Genomic DNA, 25,612 nt, shown 5'->3' on the forward strand with positions numbered 1-25,612 from the left:
CCCCCATAATACACATTGTTTGCCCCCCTCCCCCCCCCCCTCCTCCAAAAAAAAATTCTACATAACCTTTGTTTCCCATTTCTCCTGGGTATTACAGTCGTCCCAAGAGAAACTGAAGACAATGCTTATGCAAAATTTTGGGGGCAAACAAGATGTGTTATGGGGGATGTCGGAATGGTAAGCATCAGTTGTCAAAAAGTCAGACATATTAACTGTTCCAGCAGTGGTCAGTAGTAGTGAATCATGTCCTTGAAGGAGTTCTTAGTATAACTGATAAACAAACAGGTTATGCTTTTAAAAATCTAAAAGCCACAGCTTGATGAATATACATAAGGGTCAAGACAAATTGGTTTAATGTAGCACATTACTCATACATTTAGCATCATCCTTCTCCTAATTAACAATAACAATAACATTTATTACTTATATTGCGCTTTTTCTATTAAAATAGTCAAAAGCGCATTACAATTAGATAAATTGTTACAAATTACAAATTGAGAATTAAAACTACCAACGCATCTTGAAATTTAAGACATAAAATCCTATAAGATATTCAAGAATTGAACTTACAATAAAATCTTAACAAAAGGCCTTAGAGGCCTTAGAGAACAAATGAGACCATCGCCATCATGAATTAACTCTCCGTTAATTGATGTTGCCTTTCCCTTTGCTCCTTCCTGTAACGTTTAGTTCCTACAACTGGTAATATCACTTAATGTATTTTATTCCAATGTACTTACTGAGATTTTCGCATAGAATCGATTGCATGAAAAACTCATACGAAAATTTCTTCATTCAATCACAATCGCGAGACGACTTTCTCACACGTGGGAAAAGCGTTTCATCCAATCAGAAATTAGCTGTCAAAATGAATCAGTCAGTTCGCAACGCGTTCGCGTTGTTGTTGGCGCCTCTTCAATCTTCATTCACAGAAGTTTGTAGCGTTTCCACAAGTTTACTCCCGCAAATTAGCTATAAACCACAGACAATGGCGGAAAGTTCGAACAGGTTTATCGCTTTAGATAAACAAAAAACGAAAAGACTCGATCAAAAACCCGACTAGACGCTTAAGGTTAGCTTGCTTGGCGAATTCCTCAAACAGAAGGAAGAGGCAACAATAGCTTTAAAGAAGGCAAATATGCTGTAAGCATTATCGACGACAAAGAGTTTTATCAAACAAGGAAATGTCTGGAAGCTCAAAGCAAACGACTTAAAAAAAAGTAAGGCAAGGGAAACAAATCAAACGCAGCTGATCATGAAGCGTGGACTGATGACGATTGGTTTTTGAAGAAGCGACAAAGTGCTTGCACACAGACGGAGTGAATGGAAAGTGCTTGGTACGGTATTTACGCACTCGTTGTTTTTGTATCAGAAACTCGAGCGAAAATACCATACGCGAGCACTTTCCATGAAGTAATCTATATAGTATTTTGTCAACACTTCAGTCGAAACTGAACATATCCAGAAAATGGCTTTCCACAGCGCATTGGCAATAAGAGTTCAGAGATTTTCATTTAATTTTAGAAACATGCATAAATCATTTTATCTTGATTGTGCAGGACTCAGATAAAGTAAAATTACTCTTCGTGTTTTATGAAAAAATAATATACATTGTTGGAAAAAATAACAAGAGCAATAGCAGAAACACGAAAAAAATTGTCGTTTTCTTATACCTCCCAACCAAGAGAAGATCAAAGGAAGAGAGTGAATCCCCCATACAGGCCTTATACCAAAGGTAACCTCTCTTAAATTATTTTTAGCCAAAGTACCCGGTCCGCTCAGGCGTTGCGTGGATTTTTGTGGAGGATTTGTTTATGTATCGTTTCGTTTCGAAGCGAAGCGAAGGAAACCACCAACGCTGTGGAGACGTCTTCGTTGATATTTTAATATCAAAGGAACAAGTCTTAATACATCTCGAAACATTCATAGGAGTTTAAGAGACAGATGTTCCCTGAACAAACAAAAGAACTGAATGAACGGCATAGAAATGAGCAGTCAATCGAGTGGAAAGCAAACGAACGCCCGCATACAACGCAACCGACTGACAAACAGATGGTCGAAAGTGCAGACAGAAGCTCGCCGCCCAAAGAGCAAAAGGAGGAGCATAAATTGATTAAAGCAACATCGATAACAACGCCGAGGACACTTGTTTGTCTATCGCTTTCAGAGATTTAAACACAGCATGTAAGACAGCGTCAAACGTCGAAAAAGAAATTCTAAAAATTAGCCGTCGCAGTTTAAGTTCTCCCCAATATGTAGAATGCGGCCTTTTCGCGTTGTTGTTTTGTAAAGAACGGCAAAGAAACGAACAAAGAATTGCACGCGCACGCGTAAACAGCCATTCTACTCGTTGCCGTCTTGGTTTGAACAAAAGAATGAACAGCCAAACGAACACAAAGTAAACGAAATCTCAGCTGAGCAAAACGACGGCCGAGAGGCGGTGCAGAAAAAAATCTGTGCTATATGAAACGTCTTTTGAAAACTCAAAACTTATAAAATGACTTTTCGCCACATTTCCCGCCATTTCGTCTCTGGTAGTTTCGAGAAAGTTGCTTGGGCTGTCCACGCGTCGCGCGAGTAACATTCTCGGAGGAACTGGGTACGATGTCTAAAAATAACTTAGGATGGATAACCTTGGGTACAAGGCCCATAAGGGGGATTCGCTATCTTACCTTGATAATCCCTTGTCCCGACTAAAATACGTTTTCTGATTGTAGGAGAACGTGTCACGTGCCGTGGGTCAAAACTCACTAACTCCCTAAGGCAAACAAAACTCAGTAACTCTCAAAGGAAACATCAACTTGAACTTTCGACTCGCACGTGATCAAGTCGTGCTACTCGAAACCGCGGCAAATTTGTGTGCCAACCGACGTCAAGGACACGATTTTTTCGCAGTTTTGGTTCTTCTATTTTTGAGTTGGGAGGTATAACAAAACACTTAAGGACTGGCCCTGCGGGAAACAATGAGGGAATATTGAAGTCGCGAGGTGAAACAAAACCTCTCGGGGAAATAAAACGTTGTTTGTTACACAGGTTTGTCAGCCACATCAATGACATCATCATCACTTGTGAAATCATCATCATTTGCGGAATTCCCTTGAAACTGCACGACGGCTACTCTTCGCCGACTTTCCCGTCTACGTTTCACGCACCATACCGTGACAAACGAAGCAATACCCACAGCGATAGCAACCCCAATTCCGATACCAACGCAATCACCCGGGCTGATGCTTTCTTGGTTGGTCTTCCTGGTTGTACCTATAACAAAAAATTAAAATATTGCTTGAATTGATAGTAGTATGCCTTTGAGTTTAGACAGTTTATTGAAATGGAGCTGAGCTAGGACACAAGCCGAGGATACGTTAATTCTGCTAAAAAACAAACAAACAAACAAACATGGAACAAAATTTAAAATTAATTATTTTATTAATTAGGGCAAACAGAAAATGAAGTGCAGTTGATGAGTGTCAATAAAACAGATACGATCTCCTCTTAGGTGCCTAATATAAGTATTTATATAGTAACCCAAATTATTCTCGCATTTTGATTGGTCCTCGCCTATGATCTATTAGAGGACAGACGCACGATTGACGTCGTCATTACGAAGTTTCTCCCTCTCTGTTTTAAAATGGCGGAAAGCTTTGAGAATTTAGATAAATTTTACGTCACTGGGTTAAAGATAAGGTACAAAAAAGTCTTGTTGAGGCATTGAACAGGTACGAGAAGCAGGAAAAAGAAAGAAAAAACCGTTTCTTTAGAAAGTGACTCACGAAAAATACTCGAGCAGCCTCAGTCGACAGTTAAGCGTTACTAAACCAAACACAAATTTGGTCTTGAAATTGAATTTAAGGTTATTCCTCAGTATTGCATTGCGCATCCTTACTGCGCACAATTTCACGCGTGATTAGCGCGCCCGCATTAAAAATATGGCGGCTTTTTGGACCTCTCCATAGAGGTAAATCGTCATTTTCTCGCAAACGAGTATGGTGACCTATCATTTTTTCTGTTGCTTTGAATTGAGTAATAAATTTCTCTGTGTAAAATAGATATGACCAATTCTCAGCGTAGAACAAGAAGCAATCGTCGGAAACGTGAATTTAGCAAGCAATCGTGACAACAATCACGGTGCTATTATAAGGATTTATATGGGTATAAACAAGGTGCTGTTGCTCCTAAACGAACATGGGGACCCCTCATTTTTATTTCAGAATTTAAATTCCTATAATATAAACAATCAATAGACAAAGTTTCACAAAAATCTCAGTGCAGGTTCTATTTCAGTGGAATGACCTTAAGGTAAGAAACCATTGCTTTGTCCCGATTTTATCAAAGCCAGTAAACAAAATGTTTATGAGATCAATTTATAATTATTTAAAAAATTCTCAGTCTCAAAATAATTGTTGACACAGACTGATGTCAGGAATGAAACATCAAAACATCACTTGCTAAAATCAGTTAAAATAAGCTTTTTAAAACACATAGCCTTGCTTTCTGATGCGAATGTTCCAGTCCGTTTCAGGGCACAGCAGCGAACAAAGTATAGCTCACTACAGTTCACGGCCAACTGAATCGCAGCTATAAGGTGTCCGACACTATCAAACTGATTTGAGAATCACCAACCACAGAGGACACAAGTTTCCACCTTCACTAACGCTCCTTTCATTCAAAACTCGAATAAGTCTACTCGCCGTAACTTAAGGCGACTTTGGGTGATTTTAGGAAGAAACAAAAGTTCGATTTTCTTTCGTGCGTGAAATTCCGCGCAATTAGTTTTTCCGTCCGTGTCAAATTTAATTTCATCGAAAGGATTTTGAAGGTCAGATTATAATTTCAGATATCAATGAAATTTTGAGTTTCCCTCGTAAATTTTCTTATCAAAAATGTTGATTATGTAAAATTGGCTAACATCCAAATGTCACGTAGGGGCCAAACCACCCCCCTAATGTTTCATGAAGCCTATATTTGCTTGGTTTATATATTTCTGAACCAAGTTCGGCAGATAAGCTTTCTTTGTTCTCCAGTTTATTTTAATTTGGAAGTTGTGACAAAATGTCAGATTATGACGTCATAATTGATGACGTCACCAAAACGTGCTATAATTTTTTGTAAAATCTGATGCAAAGATTATGTAATTGGAAAGGCCTTGACTTGAGGAGTAAAATGCCGAAAACCGTTTTTAATTATGATGATTATTTTTCGAGATATGGTAAATTAAATATTTTTTGCTGTACCCACCGGAATTTGCTTAACCATACTGTCCTTCTTAAGTCAGTCTCTCTGGTTCATTTTGTTCAGTTTTTTTCTAGGAAGGCTAATAATCTAGAAAAATAGAAAGCTTGATGTTGTCAAAAATCGTATGGTTTTAGAAATTTGATTTTCGGCTTTGTTAAGATGGTATTAACAGTAAAAAAATGAGTGACGTCACAGGTTATGACGTAACAAAACTAATTTTAACGCAATAACACTAGAGGGATAATTTTTTATTCCGATTTTCTTTATTTTTGCTTTAGTCATTTGGCGCATCACATGTGCAACATAGCCGCATTTGCTGGAACAAAATTACGGCTCCAGTTTGGGGATTTTTCTCAAGGGGGGGAATCCATTTTTCGCAGAGTTATTTTTCATTATTAAAAATGCCATATTTCATTTAATTTTTGTGATATGGACAAAATTTTTTCAGGTTTCAATTCCCCTTGATGTGCTCTTTCGAACACATTGTAAAAAAAAAGCATACTGAAAACTTCAAAAGTGGCAAAAAACATGACGTCATCACTGTGACGTCACAACTTTGACATTTACTGACATTTTTCATGTAAATATAATTGGCAATAGGTCTCCTGCTCATCTGCCAAGTTTGGTGTAGAAAGAGTCAACACTTTTTAAGCAATGCAAAATAATGTGAAATACCCAAGAACTGACGAAACATTTGGGGGGTGGTTTGGCCCCTACGTGGTAAACAGGGAAACATTCAAGTGAGGCAAATTTTAGGTAATTATCAAGATGGTATATCTCGAGAACATTAATCAAGCACCGCCTCGAAAGATTCACTGATAGTCATATCTTTTGCCTTCCAGTTGTCCGTTGTTTTGTCTCTGGGGAAACCAGGCTCTTAATTGTTTTTTTTTTAAATAGCTTCCCGGTAAAATCGAAGGACTGGACGACTTCTCTGTTCGGGCAATTCAAAAGTTTGGGGATAAATCCCATTCGCCCGGCCTAGTGAAAGTCAGTACAATTTACTTCGCTGAAAAAAATCACAACTCCTTGAAAACTAATTAAAGATTAGCAAACGATTACCCCGCTTGCAGCCACCAAAATCTGGTAATTCAAAGCCCAGATGGGAAAAGTGTCCATCCTAAAATATAGATTAAAAAAGAGAGGAAAACTCTCCATAATCTCACCTGCCGTACTACAGTGTACTGACACATGAAAACCGCGGGTGTTTTTATTATGTCAAAAATTCCTGAAATTTCGTTGGAAAGTCAAATGGAAAGGTCCATTTCGGTTTCTTCCGACCAGAATTTTCGGGATCACCTCTGGAGGTGATCCACTTATTTCGGTCGGACCGGTCCGACCGAATTTGCCGTTCCATTTTTGACAAACTGGTTCATTGCCCTACTTCTCTTCACTTATGTAGGGAATTCGGAAAAAGGAATAGACAATGGTAAGAGCCCGATTCCTCTTGGTTGGCCGGTTTGATCGGGAAAGGTCGTTCCATTTTCCTCGGGTATTCCCACTGGTCTCTGACCGGTCGATTTGGCATAATGGAGCATCCCGCATGTAATAAAAACCATATTAGGACATTATGCCCGTCAGTATTGGAGTTTTTGACGGGAACCTTTCGGGGCTCGCAAAAAGAGACTCGCGGCTCGCGGCTCGGGCTCGCAGCCTCGCAAAATAGCCTCCCCCTGTCAATTTTGGCATGGGAGTTAGCAAATGGCGGGCGTTTTAAAACACAAAATGGCGAAATGACGAAATGGCGAAATGGCGAAATGCAAAAATGGCGTAATGGTGAAATGGTATTAAAGATAAGAGCCAAAGTTATAAGATATTACCGTTCCACTGAAATCTCCATCTGTTGCCGAATTTATTCTGTAGATTAATCCCGACAAATAAAAGAACCTCTACAATCACAAATTCGCCGTCACGGACCTTTGGATAATTTGGACTCCAGTCTCTCTCTGTCAACAGGGCGCGGTTTCAGACGCCTAGGATATTCTTGATCAAAATGGCGGCGTTTAGTTTTGACATCGGAAGAAAACGATTTGTTTGTCTCGTATTTACCATCGAGCAGCGGCTATGACGTTATGCTCTGGATCTAGAAAAGGTAATATTATAGGCTTTGCTTGTCTCAGTGCAAAAAATTGCAAAAGTTATTAGTTAAAAAAAATTTATATGTATGCCTCTTATGATTGTTTTCTTTAATTTGTTGAGATTTATTTACCTGTACTTACAGTCCAAGTTGCTAACCATTTCATTTTTTAAAGGGGGTGTGACTAGTTACGGGAAAAAAGTTCTTGCACAAGAAAATTAGGAGAAGGAAATCTTATACAAATAAGCATGGGAAAAGGGGTAAAGAAAGTAGTAAGCAAAACAATTACAAGTTCCAATGCAGAAAAAATATTCCTTCTCGGAAGAAAGTTTCCACACCCCCACTCCTCTCCCTCTGAACTCAAAAATTAAATGCTCCGTCCCCAAACAGAATAAATCGGGCAACAATTGCAACTTTTACTGGAACGGTTATATCTTATAATTTTGGCTCTTATCTGTAATACCATTTCGCCATTTCGTCATTTCGCCATTTTGCTATTTCGTCATTTCGCTATTTCGTCATTTGGTGTTTTTCAAAAACACGCCCGCAAATGGCATGGCTTTCCAACGTTGCTCAGTCCTTTTCAGGGACCCAATCGATTTGTTGCCCTCCTGCCTCAGTCAGACAAAACATCCCAATACCATAATGAGCACCACATGCTAGGTTCCTTCGTAAGAACACCTCCTTTCAAATTTTACTAACTACTTGTCAGGTTCCAGAAAACTTTGACGACCCTGTTTATACAGTGAATCGAATATTTTTAGAAGGTTTTTACCACGGTTGATCAGACCACCAGGAAATGTGCCTACCAAGCTTTCACTAGTTTCCACCTGGCACATTACAAATGCCCAAAAAGACATTTCCACAACGAAATACTAGAAACCAGACAATAATTTACCAGACACACTGATCTCCGCCATTTTGGTTCTCCCAGTAACTCTTGCGCCGCTAACTCGCGGGTCTCGATCCCTGCCTGTGCCACGAAAATTTGAGTTCTCCTGCTAAGTGTTCCCGAATGTAGATTTATTTCAAATCACGCAATAATAAATTACTGTATTCAACTTTCGGAGAGTATTAGTTTGGCGATTTGTCTTCTTTCTTGTTTTTTGTAAACGCCTGTTGGAGTAATCATACTCGCGTCGCGTGAGCGCGAGTAGCTCGCGTGAGCTCGCGTGCACTTTCGTCACGTGTTCCAAAGATTGGCCTGGCAGCCATGTTTACTGAGAGTTATTCACAGATAATTTTCTGTATCCTAGTTTTCGATACAGTAGCGCAGACCACGTAAAGTGTATAAGATGATGTGAATACCTGGCTTTATCAAATGTACGAAAAGGGTACCTAAACATTCTGCTGCAAGTTGGTTCGTCCAATTACGAAATTGAAACGTTTACAGTTGGTCGAGCGTGGAAGTAAGATGCAAATAATGATTTTTGCTGGAGAAATGGCCCACTTTTGTCACTCTTTCACACTGGGTAAGTAAAGTATTTAAAGCGTAGACTCAGTTCGGTTCAATTGACTTTGGATGACCATATTTTTACTGCTCGGTGTAAAAGTGACTAGAAAGAATTGAGCCTTATGCAGAAATATCTTTCTTTTTTTTTTCTTTTTATCTTGATGATCTGGAACACCGTTCACTGTTGTTGTTTATACACTGCAGGTCTTCGAAAGATTTGATTCAGTAATATCTTACAAAAAGTAATAAGCTTAAATGAAATTATTGCGGTATAGTCATTTGTTATCTCTTTCCATAAATTATTTAATATATTTCCTGATGATAACACAGAGTGTCACCTTTTTGTATTAAGGTGGCTCGATTGGGTTTTTCAATAGTGACAACTTCCAACTTTAAATATAAATCACAACGAACTAAACCATAATTCAGGAGATTGAATCCGCACTCGGCTCTTGCTAGGGATAGACCAAAGTTTCGGGTGCGGTGTATTTTATCAAGATCGGAGTTACTATAACAACGGAATGACGTCATTGCTGTTTTTACTCACGGTCGATTTTCTTGAAATCTAGAGGTTTTCTTCCTAAACTATCTACTATCCTTGAAGTTTTTATAGTGTGCCTGATGTGTAGCGAGTTTAAACAAATTCTATCAGAGCGATTTCGAGAAATTTTCGCCTAAAGTTTTCGACTGTTAACATGAAACAAATCTAATCGAGTTGCTCTAGTATATGTTCTAGTTTTATGTTCTAGTGCGTTGTGATTTATATTTAAAGTTGGAAGGTGTCACTATTGAAAAATCCAATCGTGCCACCTTAACACTTTTACACAAGAAAAAAATTTAAACTTATTAGAAATATAAAGCCATCTGTGAGAGAGTATACATCAGATTATCATTCCTATTTAAGTATTGTCTACATGTAGAAACTATTCCTACTAACATGGGGGCTAGACAGGTACAGGACTATTATAATATTAGGTTTTCATGTATAAGGGAACCATGGCTTTAAGGCATAATACAGTAATTGCTGGGTCCTCAGCTTCTTAAAGGACCCTAGTCGGCCTCTGCTATTTTCGATGTCATCAAGATTATTGATGCTGCACGTGAAACGAAATCTTATTGCTTTACTGTAAGTTGTGTTCCTGAAAGTATGTCCCTTTATCTTTAGTAGTTTCAAACAACCTCGTTCCCAGGGTCTCTCATCTTACCGCCCCCTGGAGCGAGCGAAGAGAGACCCTGGTTGGGTCTGGTCACGTGTCACTTTGACAATTGAGAACATCAGGGAGGGGTCCTCTGTAATCTGCAGTTTGTCGCATTGAGCTTTGTCGCTGGCTGCGACCGCCACATTATCCGCGGCGTTTATCAGTACTGAGCTTTCAGGTTGAAATTTCGAATAATATCTGTTCCAACGTTAAAGGTTAAGCAAGTCTGTCTCGAGGCAATTTAGTGGTCGTGATTTTCAATGTTGCCGTCTTACCCACTGGATTTATGGAAAGTCAGTCATATTTCAACTGTGGACGTCGAGCAGCGCAATTTCATCCCATAGTAATTGTTGTTTCTCCTTTGAATACACTCGATCAAATTCATGCAAAAAACATAAGAACGTCTCTAGGAAAACGTATAGCTTTCCCAAAGTAAAGCTACGGCAGTCTCTGAAGAGAAGCTGGACGAAGATAAATATGATATTCGTGCAACGCACTGTGCTTGCAAACAGTTCTAATCAAATAGCTGGGCCCGGCGTCACCTGCGGCGTCACAATATAGAATGCAAGAAAGCAATATGTTCACGGAATATTTTAATCTTTGTCCCTGGAGAGCCAATACTTACAGCCTTAAAACATATCTTGCAATAGAAACGAACCTAAACAAAGTATAAGCACGGCGCCGGCATGGCAAATTACAGAGGTGTCAAACTCTGAGAAGCGACGTGCAGTTAACAGCGGAAACCATGCAGACCAACGACCTCTAAAAATATGCTGTAACATAATCAAACGACTCCGCTCTACTTATAATTTCCATTTCTTGTAATAACACGGCATAAAAAGTGCCCCTCAGAAACACGTTTAAAGCAAAGAAATGTCGAGAGATCGAAAATTAAATGAAAATGTGCACAATTCTCTCGAACCGTTGTCGTCACGTACACTAATTTATTAACGACACAATAAAAATTATATTTTTCATTTTCTAGCCTCCTTTTGGTCGAAGATAAATCCATTTTATCAGCAACGACGGCGAAATGCATACCGCGACGAGTTCGTTGTATCCTTCGCGCTCTGCAAAGTTCGGGGCGCCGACGGCGCGGAGAAACTTCAATAAATCTTTTCACTCTTTCGCTCCTTTCGAAGTGACTTTGGCTTTCAGTGATCAATTAAAGGCCCTGAATTCTCTAAAATTATTTAATCGCCGGTAACAAGACCTACACTTCATTCTGAGGTTAAGATGAGTCAAACATCTTCCATACACAGCCTCGGCCGCGGTGTGCAATTCTCCATTCACCTTCTTGAGGAGATTTTTACAATATGTAACGTCCTTCACTGAACCAAACAACCTTCAGCGACTTGGATTTTTGCTATCAGATGATGGATAGGTTTTCCTTGGCGTTTGCAGAATATTACCGTCGGACATTGCCGCAGAACATCATATCGTTCTTGGTTTACTTTGGTGACAACACATCCCGCACTCTCGTGGGCTAAGTATAGACAAAATTCCTACTAGGTCGCCCATCCCCTCAATAATTTAATTGTCATCTCCCAGATTCTGGGAGACACATGACCAGACCCAACCAGGGTCTCTCTTCGCTCGCTCCAGGAGGCGGTAAGATGAGAGACCCTGGGAACGAGGTTGAGTTTCAAAGTGATTTTCTTTGCTTCGACCGTGCTCCGAATAAAACATAATAGCCAAACTCTTGTAAGTAAACAAAAACAAAGGTGTGGCTGACTAGGGCGAGGACGCAATCCATTCAGTCAAGATTTCTCGGCTGAAGTTCGAAAATTTCTTGGTGTCGAATGGATCGCAACGGGTCCAAACGGTCTCGTTCGAATTCCATTCCACTCGCAAAACGAGTTCCGCACTCATTTAAATGGAGGATGTTGGATCACTGTTGCTCGTATTAGAGCTAGATGACGATTTCGACGGTGATATCAATAATATTGTGTGAGCTGATTCATGCTTAGTACGTTAACCAGTATAACGGGTTATTTTTAGCAGATCGTTCCCAGATATTTCCCGTATGAGTTCAAACACCACTTTCGAATGACGAAAAGAACATTCCCAATTCTCTCGGGAAATAAATCGTCTATAAGAGCCGTTAACAACCAAAACATACACTTGGCTTACGAAGCAGCCACAGACCTGTTGTAACTGCACATGGATGTACCTGTAACACCGATAGATCCGCTGTTAACAATCCATAAAAGCTGCATAATAAGTGTTTTCTTCCATGATGTACAAGAAAAATACCGAACAGCGAGGTACTGGGATTGAGAATGGGTCAGAATGGTGAAATGGAACGGTCCATTTCGATCGGATCGGTCCAACCGAGAAAAGTGATCCACCTCGAAAGGTGGACCGATTTTTTCGAAACTTTTCCGGCTCGACCGTACCGATCCATTCAGTTCTAGACCGAAATTTCCTGAAATTTTGGTTGAATGGATCGCGCCCTGAGGCTATGCTCTTTGGAACTGCGAAAAGACTCAATCTTCAGGGAGATGAGCTTAATATCTCTGTCAATGGGGCATGTATCAACAATACGTTTGTTTACGAGTATTTGGGCGTTGACCTAGACCCAAATTTGAACCTTACATCACACTTTGATAGAATTCACAAGAAAGCAGCCGGCAAAGCTAACCTCTTAAGATCAATTCGTTCCTCGATCGACCAAAAATGTGCTGAAACAATCTATAAAACAATGATCTTGCCTATTTTTACATACTGCAGATCACCTGGTCTTGGTTGGTCAGATACCCGAAAAAGTCTGATAAAGAACATTGAACAACGAAGTTTGAAAATTATTTGTGACAGCAATCTAAAACTACCATCAGCAGAGAACTTAATTAAACGCAAAAGCACTCAGTTTGTCTTCGACTGTCTTCAAAATAATGTTTGCACTTCCTTTAAGGGCCCATTAACCGATTTATGCGCGCGCTCGCGCGCGTTGCTAAGGAGGTGAAATTTCACTTCCGGTTACTTACGTCAGCCTGAGCGCAAAAAATAAAAATAACTCAAGAACTTCCAAATTTGCTCACATTTTAGATGCTTTTCTTTGTGTTTCACAAAATGCAAAGTAAAAAAAGTACAAGCAAAGAAAAAAAAAGAGAAAGGTAGGGTATAAAGATAGGCGCTGATAGGATAACTTCCCATATATATCGGGCGCACTTCCGGTTTCTTTAAATGCTAAAGGAAACGCGCTTTTCCCTTAAATCCAGCCTTTTTTGACGGATTTCGATTAAAGCCAACGTTGGAAACATAGCTATGCATTCCTTTTTCAAAATCATGCTTTTTTCAGAAAATTACGAACTTTTTAATATTTTGAAATTCTCTCAAAATCTGACCTTTTAGAAATGAAACAAAATCTATGCATAGCGTAATGAGGATTTAAATTAAAATATTAAATCAATGAAAAAAATTCCGATAAAGTATTTTGCCTAGGAGCCTTTGCGTTTTTTCAGTATTAGTCACATGACCATGGGCGTGGCCTGATGACGTCATCACTAGTGTTGCTGGTCATGAAAAAGTTAAAACACATGAAATAACTCTGAAGTAACTAGAAATGACGAGGTTACATGAGAATAAATTTTCCCTAGCAACGGCTCAAAAAGATCGGTTAATGGGCCCTTAAGGTATCATGGTAGGTGGATTGACAGTGTTTGAAAATCGCATTGTTACGCTGGCGTTTTGAAAGAAGACCCCATCAACCTATACATTTTCGGAAAGCTTAATAATTATAGAATACAACTATATCTTTGAAATTTTCAAAAAAAAATATATTGTCGCAGTGATATTAAAAGAAGTACCCAGGAACACTGTTTCGCTTAAACTGGTTCGCTTCCGTGCGTTAATTATCGGAACGGCGCGATTAACATGATTAACATCGGAAATACTTTCTCACACATCACCCTAAAGGGGGTGTCGGCGATTTTCCAGATGTAGTTTGGGTTTTTTTCTAAACCCTCCTAAAGTTTGGTAGTTTCAATGCGGACATTTCCTTCCACTAGAGAGGCCATAACTTTGAAACGGAAGGGAAATTAAACAAAGCCCGACACGCTTTTTCGAAGGAGGTATCCTGGAACATACATGCCGATTTTCAGCCAATTCCGTCGGAAGACGCGCGTATAAAACGAACAAGACGCATATCTGCGTAAACTTGGGCGTCTTTCCTGGCATATCGAGCTGTAAACGCCAGGAAATCGACGTGGTGAAGTCTTAGTTGTCTTTTGTCGATTGTTTCATAGCTCTAGCATAGTGTTGTATATTGCCCACTGTCCGTTTTTTTAGGCCTGGTCTGTGGTCTGCGTTTTTTTTTAAGTAAAGCAATGAAGGTTTTGGCAGTAAAATGCTAACTTTCAACCTATATGATTGCATTTGTGTCCATCTATGTGGCCAACACGATTTTTAAAAAATAGCTAAAGTATTACTTATTGAAATGAACTCAGATACTAAAATGTCATGTTTGTTCTATGGATTAACACTTTTCAACCCAGTTTGTTTCAGATATTGTTTTGAATGATTGCATTCTTTTGGTTATAGTATGATTTGGGAGAGTTTTTAGGAGGGGGGCGTAAGGGAGGTCCGAAAACCGCAAAACCGCGTAAAAAAACCGTAAAAACCGCGATACCGCATGGAAATCTACCAAAATACCGAAACCGTAGTTACAAATGTGTTACGGTGCCGTCATTATTACTTCTAGTTCGTCATTCCATTAGAAATACGACCTTATTGTAGTTTGACAAAAGTGTACGTTAATGTTAAATGATCATCGCACTCATAAAATTATACTGTAATAATTGACACACGTCCGTGGGACTGACTTCGTTAAGGTCCGGTAATACGGGCAACATTTTGCATCAACTTGTCTCGCAAAATTGTTGCATTGCAAGTTGAAACACATTGTTGCGCGTATTACCACGTTTGTGACCAACTTGTCTAGATAGATAGATAGATAGATAGATAGATAGATAGATAGATAGATAGATAGATAGATAGATAGATAGATAGATAGATAAACTTTATTTAAACACGATAATAATTAAAGCTAAAAGCTTGTGGGGTTGTTGTTGTCAAGTTGAGGCAGTATGTTGCACAAAGTAGATTCGAGTTCTATTCTCTGCAACAAATTTTAGTTTTGCTGCTCGTATTACCACTGAAGCTACAACTTGTCTCGCAACAAATTTGAATTCAACACTTGTGATTGGCTGTCGCGAAGCGCCGCAAATAAAAAAAAAAAACAAGGCGGACGGTGAAGGCGAGTCTGAATTCGAAGTAGACCAGTAACTCTCGGAAAGTCATAACTTTGTCCTTTACAAAGACCTCGAGGGCTATCATAGCCTTTGGGACATCTCGTTTGTCCCTTCAAAACAAGCAGGAAAAAGGCTTGGAAGAACTGTCGCAAAAACACAACTTTTCGCCGAACCGCCTGAAACAATACTGGGCTTCATACTGACAGAACTTTATTGGCACGGAAAATTAAGAAGAAAATGACGGCCAGAAGTCGAAGTGGAACTTCGTCGAAGGCGCCATCTTTATTTACACGCCAGTAAGCAATTATACCTGTAGATTTCTGCAGACTTGCAACACTGTATTTTGCTGCGAGACAAGTTGGTCACATACGTCGTAATACGCGCAACAATGCGTTTCAACTTGCAATGCAACAGTGTTGCGAGACAAGTTGAAAGAAAATGTTGCCCGTATTACCGGACCTTTATGCTGCTGTGAAACTAATATAAGTGCGCTCGCGCACGCACGAATACTGCTGAGTTACCCAATTGAAAAACATCGATGTTTACGACTTCAGCACTGGAAACCACTCGAATGTTACTCAACACGAGCTTTCCGCGACTTTACTGTTTGGTGAAAATTCGTCAAGATGCTAGTTTTCAAGCTCAAATATCCCGAGTACGAGTTCGGAACATCCATTTTATGTCGCATTTTGACTGAATCAAGCTTAAATTTCATTTAAAATTTTCCAAGAAGAATTTTGAATGACCCAAAGACAACGTAGTCAGTCCCCTAAGTCAGCCCCATTAAGTGTTCAGTGAAGCAAACGATTGTTGACGCGTATAACTCTCTAGAAGCGAGTTCTTGCTCCCAGAAGAAACGTCCCCGAGTTTCCAATCTCTCCTTGAAGTAACATCGTCTCTAGCTTCCCGACCATCCTCATAACCACTTCTTCTTGTTCGGCAGACATTGTCCCGTACGAGGCCCTGGCAAATACTGTAGGAAATCCGAGCGAAAGATTCCCAGCCCGGAAAGTCAACAGGTCGACGTATCATTGGATAAAACGGTTTTAAATTATACCAATTATTCACTGGAAAAAGCGGAAATTACAAACAGCAAAGCTTGCTTGCACAACAATGGTCCCTTGCAAAACATAAACAACAGATCAAAAGTCATCGGAAGCGTCAGGATCCGAGTAATAACTGTCATAACTGGAAAGCGCAGACGGCTGCAGACTGTTTTTTTACCGATTACCGCGATCGAAAATTTATGAAAACCGTAAACCGCCTAGTCTTATAAAACCGCAATACCGCAGGTTAAAATAGAGATTTCCACAAAACCGCACCAAAAATAACGCAAAACCGCATCACCGCAAACCCTTACGCCCCCCTCTTTTAGAGAAGAAGTAACTTTTCTTTTGCGGAGATTTTGGAAAATTTGTAGTTTCTCAAATTATCCATATCTCCCACACGGAAAGGATTTTTTCTAATCCCCCCACTCTAGAAATTCCAATTAAGCGTCATACATTTCCTTAAAGTTTTTGGCCTTTGAGACCACTGCCACCCTCAGGAATTTCCGATGCATTCTGCGGGGGAATATGGACATACTCTGGAACCACACAATGTTTTATTACTTTTTGGGGGTTAAAAGGGAAACTATAGCAAAGTTTGCAGGGATATGTTTTGTTAGCTTCATCCCCCCCTTGCAAATGGTATTGTTTTTTGGAAAAAAGGGAACTTTGATTGAAATTGGTGTTTCGTGGAATTTCTGTTTGTCAGTATGTTTAAGGGTACTTCAAGCTTTTTGAATGAAGAGCAATGTTTATTGAACAAATGATTACCAATAAATTCTGATCAATATTTCTTGTGAATGTAAATGCTTATGTAAATGCTTGTTTGCTCAGTACAGATAATCAGTCGCCTAGATAGCCAAAGTAAGCTCCAGATGTTTACACTATTTTCCGGCCGCAATGTTGGCGTACCGCGGAGGTACTCGTCTCTGTAAATTTGTGCGAAATATTTCGACGAATATCTGAGCTTGGGAAAACGTACAGAATTAAAAATTAGCGAAGTGTCATCTTTATTAATCTCTCATAACATCACAATTTCTTGATTTAATCCACTAAATGGTTGTCGAATAAATTTTTTATTGCGTCAGGATTGCGTGACAGTGCAAGCCAAGAATTGTTTTGCTGGGGTCAACGTACATGTACATTAGTTTCTTTCAGCTTAAATGTACAATAATTCGCTACATGGGTTTCACTCTTGTAAAGACACATAGCTCTGTTACAAGAAAATAACGAGAAAATATTGTTTAGTTGGAGATTTTATCTTTATTATACTTAACGAAGTTTCTCGGCGCGTTTTACTTAGGTGTACTCGAACAGATACATTCGTAAACAAATTTTCTAACCTTTCTGCTCTTGTTGCTCAGACGTTCTTGAGTTCGTACTGGGATTCTACTTGGTTCACGATCATACGATGACGCTTATGAAGATGCTTTTTATCAAGTTGAAGAGTTGATAGCCCCGGATGATGGCTCGTTTGGTATAACATGATTCTTGATAAATTCACTCAAAATGTTCGCTCGTAAGTTGATCTCTCGTATGGCTTGCAGACCGACCGTTCCGGAAACGCTTAATGTCCTTTAGTGTTGGTCTACCTCGAACGGTGTGTTCGTTTGTATATCATTTCATCGCCCCAGAAATCATGGAATCCTTGCTAACTTTTCACGACGACAACTTCTGTAAATTCCATGTGCTGTACGCATGCACAGGTGACGCATGCGCTTTAGATACCAGACGGCGATTTATGACTGAACGCAAACAAAAATGAAGGGCAATTTTAAACTTGGGCTCCCTTTGGGATACGCCCAAGTAACTAACAATGTTTATCCCTATATGCAGTTTTATTTTATCGAGAAAAAGACGAAAAACATTTTGTGCGATTGGTATGACTAGGTGTTAAAAATCCCCTCCGGACTGACAGATGTCGGCATGGGTCAGTTTACCACAACAATGAGTTATGACAACTTGAAATAAACAGATGTCTACAATTCTGGCGCGGAAACCCGTGACAGTGAAATCGTCCGAGAACCAACAAACTACCGAGAGTTTTATACAGGTTTGTATTTAAACTGCCGTGATCTCTTTTACATAGAAGATTTCGTCGGCGGCATTGGTATTATGAGGCTTCTTCGTTCTCCGGACAGTTTTTGAAACCATGCCTCGTGAAGCCAAAAATAGGAAATCTCGAGGTCTTCCCGGGAGGTCTACATCGTCTACATCTACATCTGCGCTTGACTCTCTCATTGCGGAAGTTTCGGAATCGCGTCCGTTCTCCAGCAATATAATTTCGTGCGGCTAGCACTTGTTGTATTTTGTCCTTCAGCTTCATTAGCGGGACTTGTGTCCTCGAGTTCTTTCAACCGTTCTTTTTGAATAGTGCGACCCACGGTCGCTCAGAGCCAAAGATCTTGTTCTACGCTGAACCTGTGGGTTCCACCGGATTTTCGCCTCTTCGGCTTCTTCGAAGACGAAAATGGGCAAGAAGTTTTCTTGCGTTTTCGTCCTGACATAAAGAAAATTTGACAAGAACGAAAGCTAACTTGCGATGAAACAACCGGATCGAGAACAGTTCACGAGCACAAATGATACATCACACCGCAATTCGCATTACATGTTACAACTGGGGGGGGGGGGGGGGGTTAATTTTAATTAGAGGTGTCAACGCGCCGTAAGAGGTTAATGGGTTCCAAAAATAGTTTTTCTCTTTATCTTAAAAAGTAAAAAAGCTTTTTCCTCCATTCTTTTTGCAAAATATTTATCTCAGTCTTCTCAATTTGAACAGCAAAAAGAAAAAAGAAAAAAAAAAGAAAGATTTTTCGCGTTTTTCGTAAAAATCCACCTACCATAAAGATTACTTCACTCTCAGAACACAAGGAACAATGGTTTATCAGTGAAACTACCTAAAGCTTGCCTTGAATTTCGGAAGAAGAGCTTTCACTATCAAGGAGGCAAGATTTTTAATGAAATGCCGATCGAATTAAAGCCCATAACTTCAAGAATTTTACTTAGAATAAGCTTAAGTGAACATTTTTACTAATTTTGAACGCCTTTTTTACCCATTGTTACCTTTTTCCCTTATTTGTACTATAGTTTCTTTACAGGACCCCTCTGATAACAGAGTTGAATACACTGTTAGGTCATGGTGTTTAAATATTCGTTGTCATTATTATTATTATTATTATTATTATTATTATTATCGTCATCATCATCACCATCATTATTATTATTATTATTATTATTATCATTATTATTATTATTATAAGTCCTTAAAGTCTTGCCGCTTTTAACTTATGGTGCCGAGTTCAATCCGTGAGCCTAGGGCAGTCATAAGTCTGCTAGATTACTTGATGGATTATTATTATTATCATCATCATTATTATTATTATTATTATTATTATTATTGTTGTTGTTGTTGTTGTTGTTGTTGTTATTAAGAGGAGTTTCAGATGGCTTCAATGCGTTGGGAACGAGTGCAAAAAAAAAAAAAATGAAATGAAATCGCACCTATTGATGTTACCTCTGCTGCACTCCCCCCCCCCCCTCCCTCCCCTTTCCTGTTCCGTGACTAGTACCCAGTTATACATACGGGCAAGGAGAGGCACTACGAGAGTACGAACACAATGCAATGATCCCCAATAGGGGTCCATTGCACCAACCACTGGGCCATATCGTACCTCCTCCTCCTTAGGGTTAGAGTGGAGTTTACCCTAACATGACAGTTATAGGTCTAATAACCTTCTACAGGGGCAGTTTGAGTGCGTAGAAACCTTTTTAACATTGCGTAACCGATAGGCGACTTTTAAAAAGCCTCCATGCAGTGTTGACCGCAACCGCAAGTTTTCCGAGCGTTTTTTATTTTCAGCTCCTGCAATATTCAAGGCAACGTCCAAGCTTTTCGGCTTACAGGGCCGCTCTGATGACAAAAACTGACTTGACGTTTCCAGCATTTTTTTTGAGATTTCATTCCACGAGAAGCGACTTTCGAGTCAAGTTTGACAGTGGCATGATTATCGTGGACCAATCACAATTCTTTGCTACGCATAGCAACCAATGAGATTGCTCTCATTTTGTATAGACACTAGATTACGTCGAATGGCCTTTTCGTGTTTGCCAAAGTGGGCAAAGGCCGGTAAAAACCGGCTTTCAAGTTATGTTGAAAGATTTTGAAATAAAAATGCTTTTTCTGTAGTAACTTGTTTCTTTATCGTATAAAACAAATAGATTCCATGTTGCGGTGCGTCTGTTCAGTAATAGATCACAGAAGACGTCAAAATGTGGTAAGAACATCAACGACACACTCGCCTAGCTATCTCCTCATGTGCCACTTTTTTGTTCTTACCACATTTTTACGAAATCTGTGATCTATTACTGAACAGACGCATGGCAACATGGAGTCTATTTGTTAAATTGACACCATGCTTAGCGTTCCACCTGGTTCATTGTAGAGGGAAGAGGAACAGGGGGATAAATCTCCCTTCTCCCTACTTTTTGAGCCAATTTTTCCCTCCTCCCTACTTTAAATATTCCTTAAAATTATTTCCCCATCCAGCTCCTTCCAGTTCCCCCACCACCCAGCATTTTCCTTTTATTCTTCCTCCCTACTTTTTTCCCCTATTTCTCCCTCCTTCCTACTTTTTTCCCCTGTTTCTCTCTCCTCCCTACTTTTTTGGGGCCATTTCTTTCTCTTCCCTATTCTGCTCCTCTCCTCTCGTTATAATTGTATAGAAAAATAATCAGAGCACGTACTGACTCCTAAAATAGGTGAAATCATGAACTAGCTAGTAGCTAAGTAGTCCTATATAACAAGGTGAGCACAGCTTCGGTCTAAGCGATTATAAGCATAAACAACATTGTGTACCTGCAGAGGATGCTTCTGAAGTGAGCTTTGATTCTGCAGTGGGTCCTTTGACTGCAAAATGAAGTAAGGTATACAGTCAGAATGAAATAGATAATTAGGGTTTTATTCTTTTTCCTGTAACTTGATCATCAAACGGGATGTACCAAAGTCACGTAGGGTAGAACCTGACTGGAAGTGGCTTTTTGGACGATCAAGGAGTCAGCACAACAGACGTATAAAAGGGCTTATATTTCTTGATAAGGGGTTTTGGGTAGTCTTATAAACGGAAGAGAGGCTTATTTCCGGTGGGCATATAAGCGGAACAAGAAAACGTTTCAGAACGACGAGATAAAACGTATCCGAGCAACAAATTAAAGCTAACAATTGAGAATTAAAACCTGTAGAATGTGTTTGTGGTGAAGCTGTCGATTCTCCCGGTGGACCATCAACTGTAAAATAAGGTAAACAAAAGGTAAGTAATACAACGATGCCAATTGCGACTAACATAAACGTCTTTTACTAAAAGGGTCACGACGTCAGAGGTAACCGCAAAGCAATTATTCAATCTTGATTTTAGGCTTCCATTAACTATAGGTTTTCTCGTCTTCCGACCGGGAAGATCCTACTTGCCCAATAGGCTAACTACACGGTCTGAGAGTAACCATCAGTAAACACAAACAGAGATAAAAACCGTAAAAGGAACTCTTTAAGACATTTTACTTCAAGATTAAAATACCTACCTCTAACGGTCAGTTGAATGTCGAACTTTGTAACATCAGCAAAGTTTCCCGCCGTGCAGGTATAAATACCAGCTTCCTGCGTGGTGGCATGGTGACGCAGTAAATGCTTTGGCCCGTTGGTTTTGTTTTGAAGCACTTGGCCTTTCCGAATCCAAGCTACCCATGGAGGAGGATAGCCTCTCACTTCACAGAACATGACAAAAGGCATGCTCTCAAACACCACATACTCCTTACGATTGTTTGATGCAATGACGGGCTCTAATAATCAAATAAAGACAAAAAGAGAAGTTTCATTTTTCAGCTCTTTACTACGTTCAAAGAATTCTTTATGTTCATCCAAAGACTATAGAGCTTTTGGTTTTAGTTTTCTATTATCATATTTCAGCTTCCCTTAACAACTTGTGGTGTAGGGGAAGAGAAACTCACCCATAACCAGTTACCATACAGTATATACCTGTGAAGCTTTAATTTCAGACAGAAAAATCCCTCTAGATCAAGGCAGCTATTTTTAAAGTCATGACTTTCTTTCAATAACCCTCGCCCCTAAGGTCCACCTTCCCCACTTCCCCACCACAGAGGTGAGTCCGATCCAACATAAAGTTTGTTTGCCTAGCTTTTCATTGAATTTTACAGTAATATTATCTAAAGCAGCCCTTCGAGCTCATGGATTTTGACTTGGTTCCAGCTACTTTAAATGGTACATGCTTGACTAAATAAAACCAATGAAAATCAATGAAAATCAGTGAAAATTCATTTTCCTTTGAAAATATTTTAGTATAATTGAAAATATTGGAAAGGACATGTCTACTCCTATTGAATAAACATTGCAACAAGCCCATCTGCCTTACAGGCGTTCAAGAGATATTTTTTTAATGCTTCCATCAATGAACTTAGTATAGTTACCTTGGGCGACACGAATAATTGTAGACCTGTGGTCCTGACGAACAAACCGTTCCTTGTGAAAGCATCTGACCCAGTTGTCGTCATCATCAAGCTGAATATCTTTCAATATCAGCGAACCATTGGGCTCTAGGCCAAATTTCGTTTGATTGAATATTTGGATTTTACCGTAGTCTACTTTGACGACCATTTCCCAGTCTGCTGTTGGAGAGCGGCAATCAGACTGGCACAAATACCAAGCAAAAAACATGAGCTGGTAGTCCATGCTGCATTGTATTGTAAGGTTTTCACCGATTTTGGCGGTGACCTCGGACGGAACATCGTCTTCCGTCGCGTCATTCACATTTGCGAACTTCGCTGAAAAAGAAAACAAAAAAATTACGATGTCATTACAACACTTTTGTCTTGTGCATGTAGCTGTGAAAATTTATAAAATGATTGGATGTTATTATGCTTTCTTCTAGGCAATATCTGACTTCAGGCATGGAAAAGCTTTTGTTTAAAAAAAAAAAAAAAAAAAAAAAAAATATATATATATATATATATATATATATATATTCACAAAGCTAACATAACATAATCGAAACATAAAGCTAACATATACAGAAAGAAATCTTGATCTAAATCCTTCACGTGACCGCATGCTGTGTTGACCACTTGGAAAAAAATGCAAGCTGAGAGTATGGCATCAATGAAACATTAATAGGATATATAATTGATTAAGACTGAAAAACAATTTAACGATATGAATATTCCAGGGTAAAGACCTTTTCGTATTCGTAGCTAGTAGTTTCATTTTAAATGGTATTTCAGTTGCGTCTCCACCCAAAGCGCACGTTGAAACTAGAAATAGCTATAGAGGAGCGGTCACGTTTGCTGCTAATGATATACATGCATGTTAATTTTGTACTCTCCATGTTATTGTAAGTGATACGGTAATGGCATCAAAAGAAATTTCAGCCTATTTTATGTGGTACATATTAATTCTGCAACTAATTTTTTTGTTGTTGTTGTAATTATAGAAAGCATAACACTGAACCGAATGTAAAAGAAATTATACATTTAAACAGCGAAACTGCGATCGACTTTTCATCTCTTTAGGCGGGTTGTTATTTTTATTTTAATTTATTCGTTGTGGCTAAATGACAGGCAGTCGGTCACGGTTTTCAAATCACTAAATGATCGGCAATCTGATATTTTTCTCAAATTTTAGGGAATGGAAGGAACCCATCCATCACCTGGCAGTTCTTAATAGACATATGATAGTTTGATTGGGATGGGTTCCTTCGATTCCTTAAAATTTGAGAAAAATATCAGACTGCCAGTCATTTAGTGATTTGAAAACCGTGTCACAAACCATGGTCTCGCTCTCTGAGCCGAGCGTATACCCAACGTTATATTTGCGATCTATACAGCTCTTCTGGATCGCTTGGCAGTTCTTAATCGACATATGATAGTTTAAATTGGATGGGTTCCTTCGATTCCTCAAATTTGAGAAAAATATCAGACTGCCGATTTAGTGATTTGAAAACCGTGACCGGCTGCCGGTCATTTAGCCACAACGATTCAGGGTCATGTGTACTTAAGGCATCTGTCGGCCGAGTATCGGTCGACACTATCGGTGGATATGTCGACCGACACTCGGCCGACATATCGATACTCGGTCGATATGTCGACTGACACTCGGCCGACATATCGACAGACATCGACGGACGCAACCGACCTCGATTCTGAAAAGACCTCAGAAAAAAATCCGTTTTCGGGTAGATCATGTACGGTCGGTAAACTGGGATCAGTTATATCGGCTGCGTATTGGCCGATATGTCGACCGACTGTCGGTGGGCGATAGTATCGGCCGATACTCGACCGACAGATGCCTTAAGTAAACATGATCCGCGATTTATTTGGTCAAAATCAGATTATTGTCCAGGGAAGTCAAAGATTACGCTCATGCTTGACAAGCACCAAAGTATTAATGCTAACTTTCATATGCTTATAATTGTACGATCATGTACAAACCTTCTCCATCTAAAGCAGAGACAGTGAAAATCCAGAGGAAAAGCCACGGAAATTTACATGTAACAGGCAACATGGTCGTAGCAACACCATCAAGACCTTTAAAGAAACCGTGAAAAAAAAACATATGATATCAATTACATTGCATTGGCAGCGACAAATACTTCGAAAAAAGTTACATACTTAGCCTCCTCTGATTATTTTGAGCCGTATATCACTTGTTCCTATGCATGAGCTTTTGTCATGGCTGGACTTTGGTCTTCGCTGTTGACTCAGCGTTTTTCAGCAAAAAATGTTGCTGACTAAGCATTTTAAAAGAGCGTGGTAAAATTCATTTGGTTCTTTTATTTGGACTGAGTTCATTTTCAGTTATTGCTCCGGTTGTAATATTATCTAGGATGAGTCTAAGAAGTATATTAAACACTGCTAAAGAGTTTAGACCGGTTCAACAAGTGCATGTTCCCACATTCTGAACATTTTGACAGCGTATAGCATCGAATTACATGCCGCTGTATGCAATAATGAACCACCGAGGTGTTAATTTCTGCTCAGTTGACAAAGACCTGATTAGGAGTATGAATGAAAAACATCCGATTGAGACGTTTTCATACAAGTGATATTGCTCAAAGAGAAGTACGTCTTTAACGTTCCAAATCATTCAGTTATCGAAGACCTCCGAGAGTGTCTGACCGTGACTGTAGCCGAAGAAATATGTTGTGATATCGACAATTACTCAAGCTCCCCTGTGATAACATGAGTAAAACAGCAAAATTCCTTACCTTGCAAAATAATCGCCCCAAGCGTATATTAAGTTGAAAATTTCCAGTCTTTTGGAAAACTAAAAAAAATTGTACGGCGCCGCG

The 25,612-nt window shown here is 39.4% G+C and overlaps 1 protein-coding gene across 2 annotated transcripts; it reads right to left on the reverse strand.

Annotated features, from left to right (window-relative positions):
• Nucleotides 1-618: 618 nt before the first annotated feature.
• Nucleotides 619-25,612, reverse strand: LOC145492792 (hemicentin-2-like). Of its 2 annotated transcripts, XM_081472178.1 has the most exons (7): nt 25,529-25,612; nt 24,753-24,848; nt 22,737-23,090; nt 21,834-22,091; nt 21,492-21,542; nt 21,115-21,165; nt 619-3,258 (listed from the first exon to the last, which is right to left on the reverse strand). In XM_081472178.1, the coding sequence occupies exons 2-7, from the start codon at nt 24,823-24,825 to the stop codon at nt 3,026-3,028; spliced, it is 1,020 nt and encodes a 339-aa protein (XP_081328304.1). In that variant the 5' UTR covers nt 24,826-24,848; nt 25,529-25,612; the 3' UTR covers nt 619-3,025. The 2 variants fall into 2 exon arrangements, with proteins under 2 accessions (XP_081328304.1, XP_081328302.1); XM_081472176.1 differs by lacking the exon at nt 25,529-25,612 and having other exon boundaries at nt 24,753-24,935.

The sequence above is a fragment of the Orbicella franksi genome, chromosome 7 (assembly GCF_964199315.1).
Source record: "Orbicella franksi chromosome 7, jaOrbFran1.1, whole genome shotgun sequence".
Lineage (NCBI taxonomy): Eukaryota > Metazoa > Cnidaria > Anthozoa > Scleractinia > Merulinidae > Orbicella > Orbicella franksi.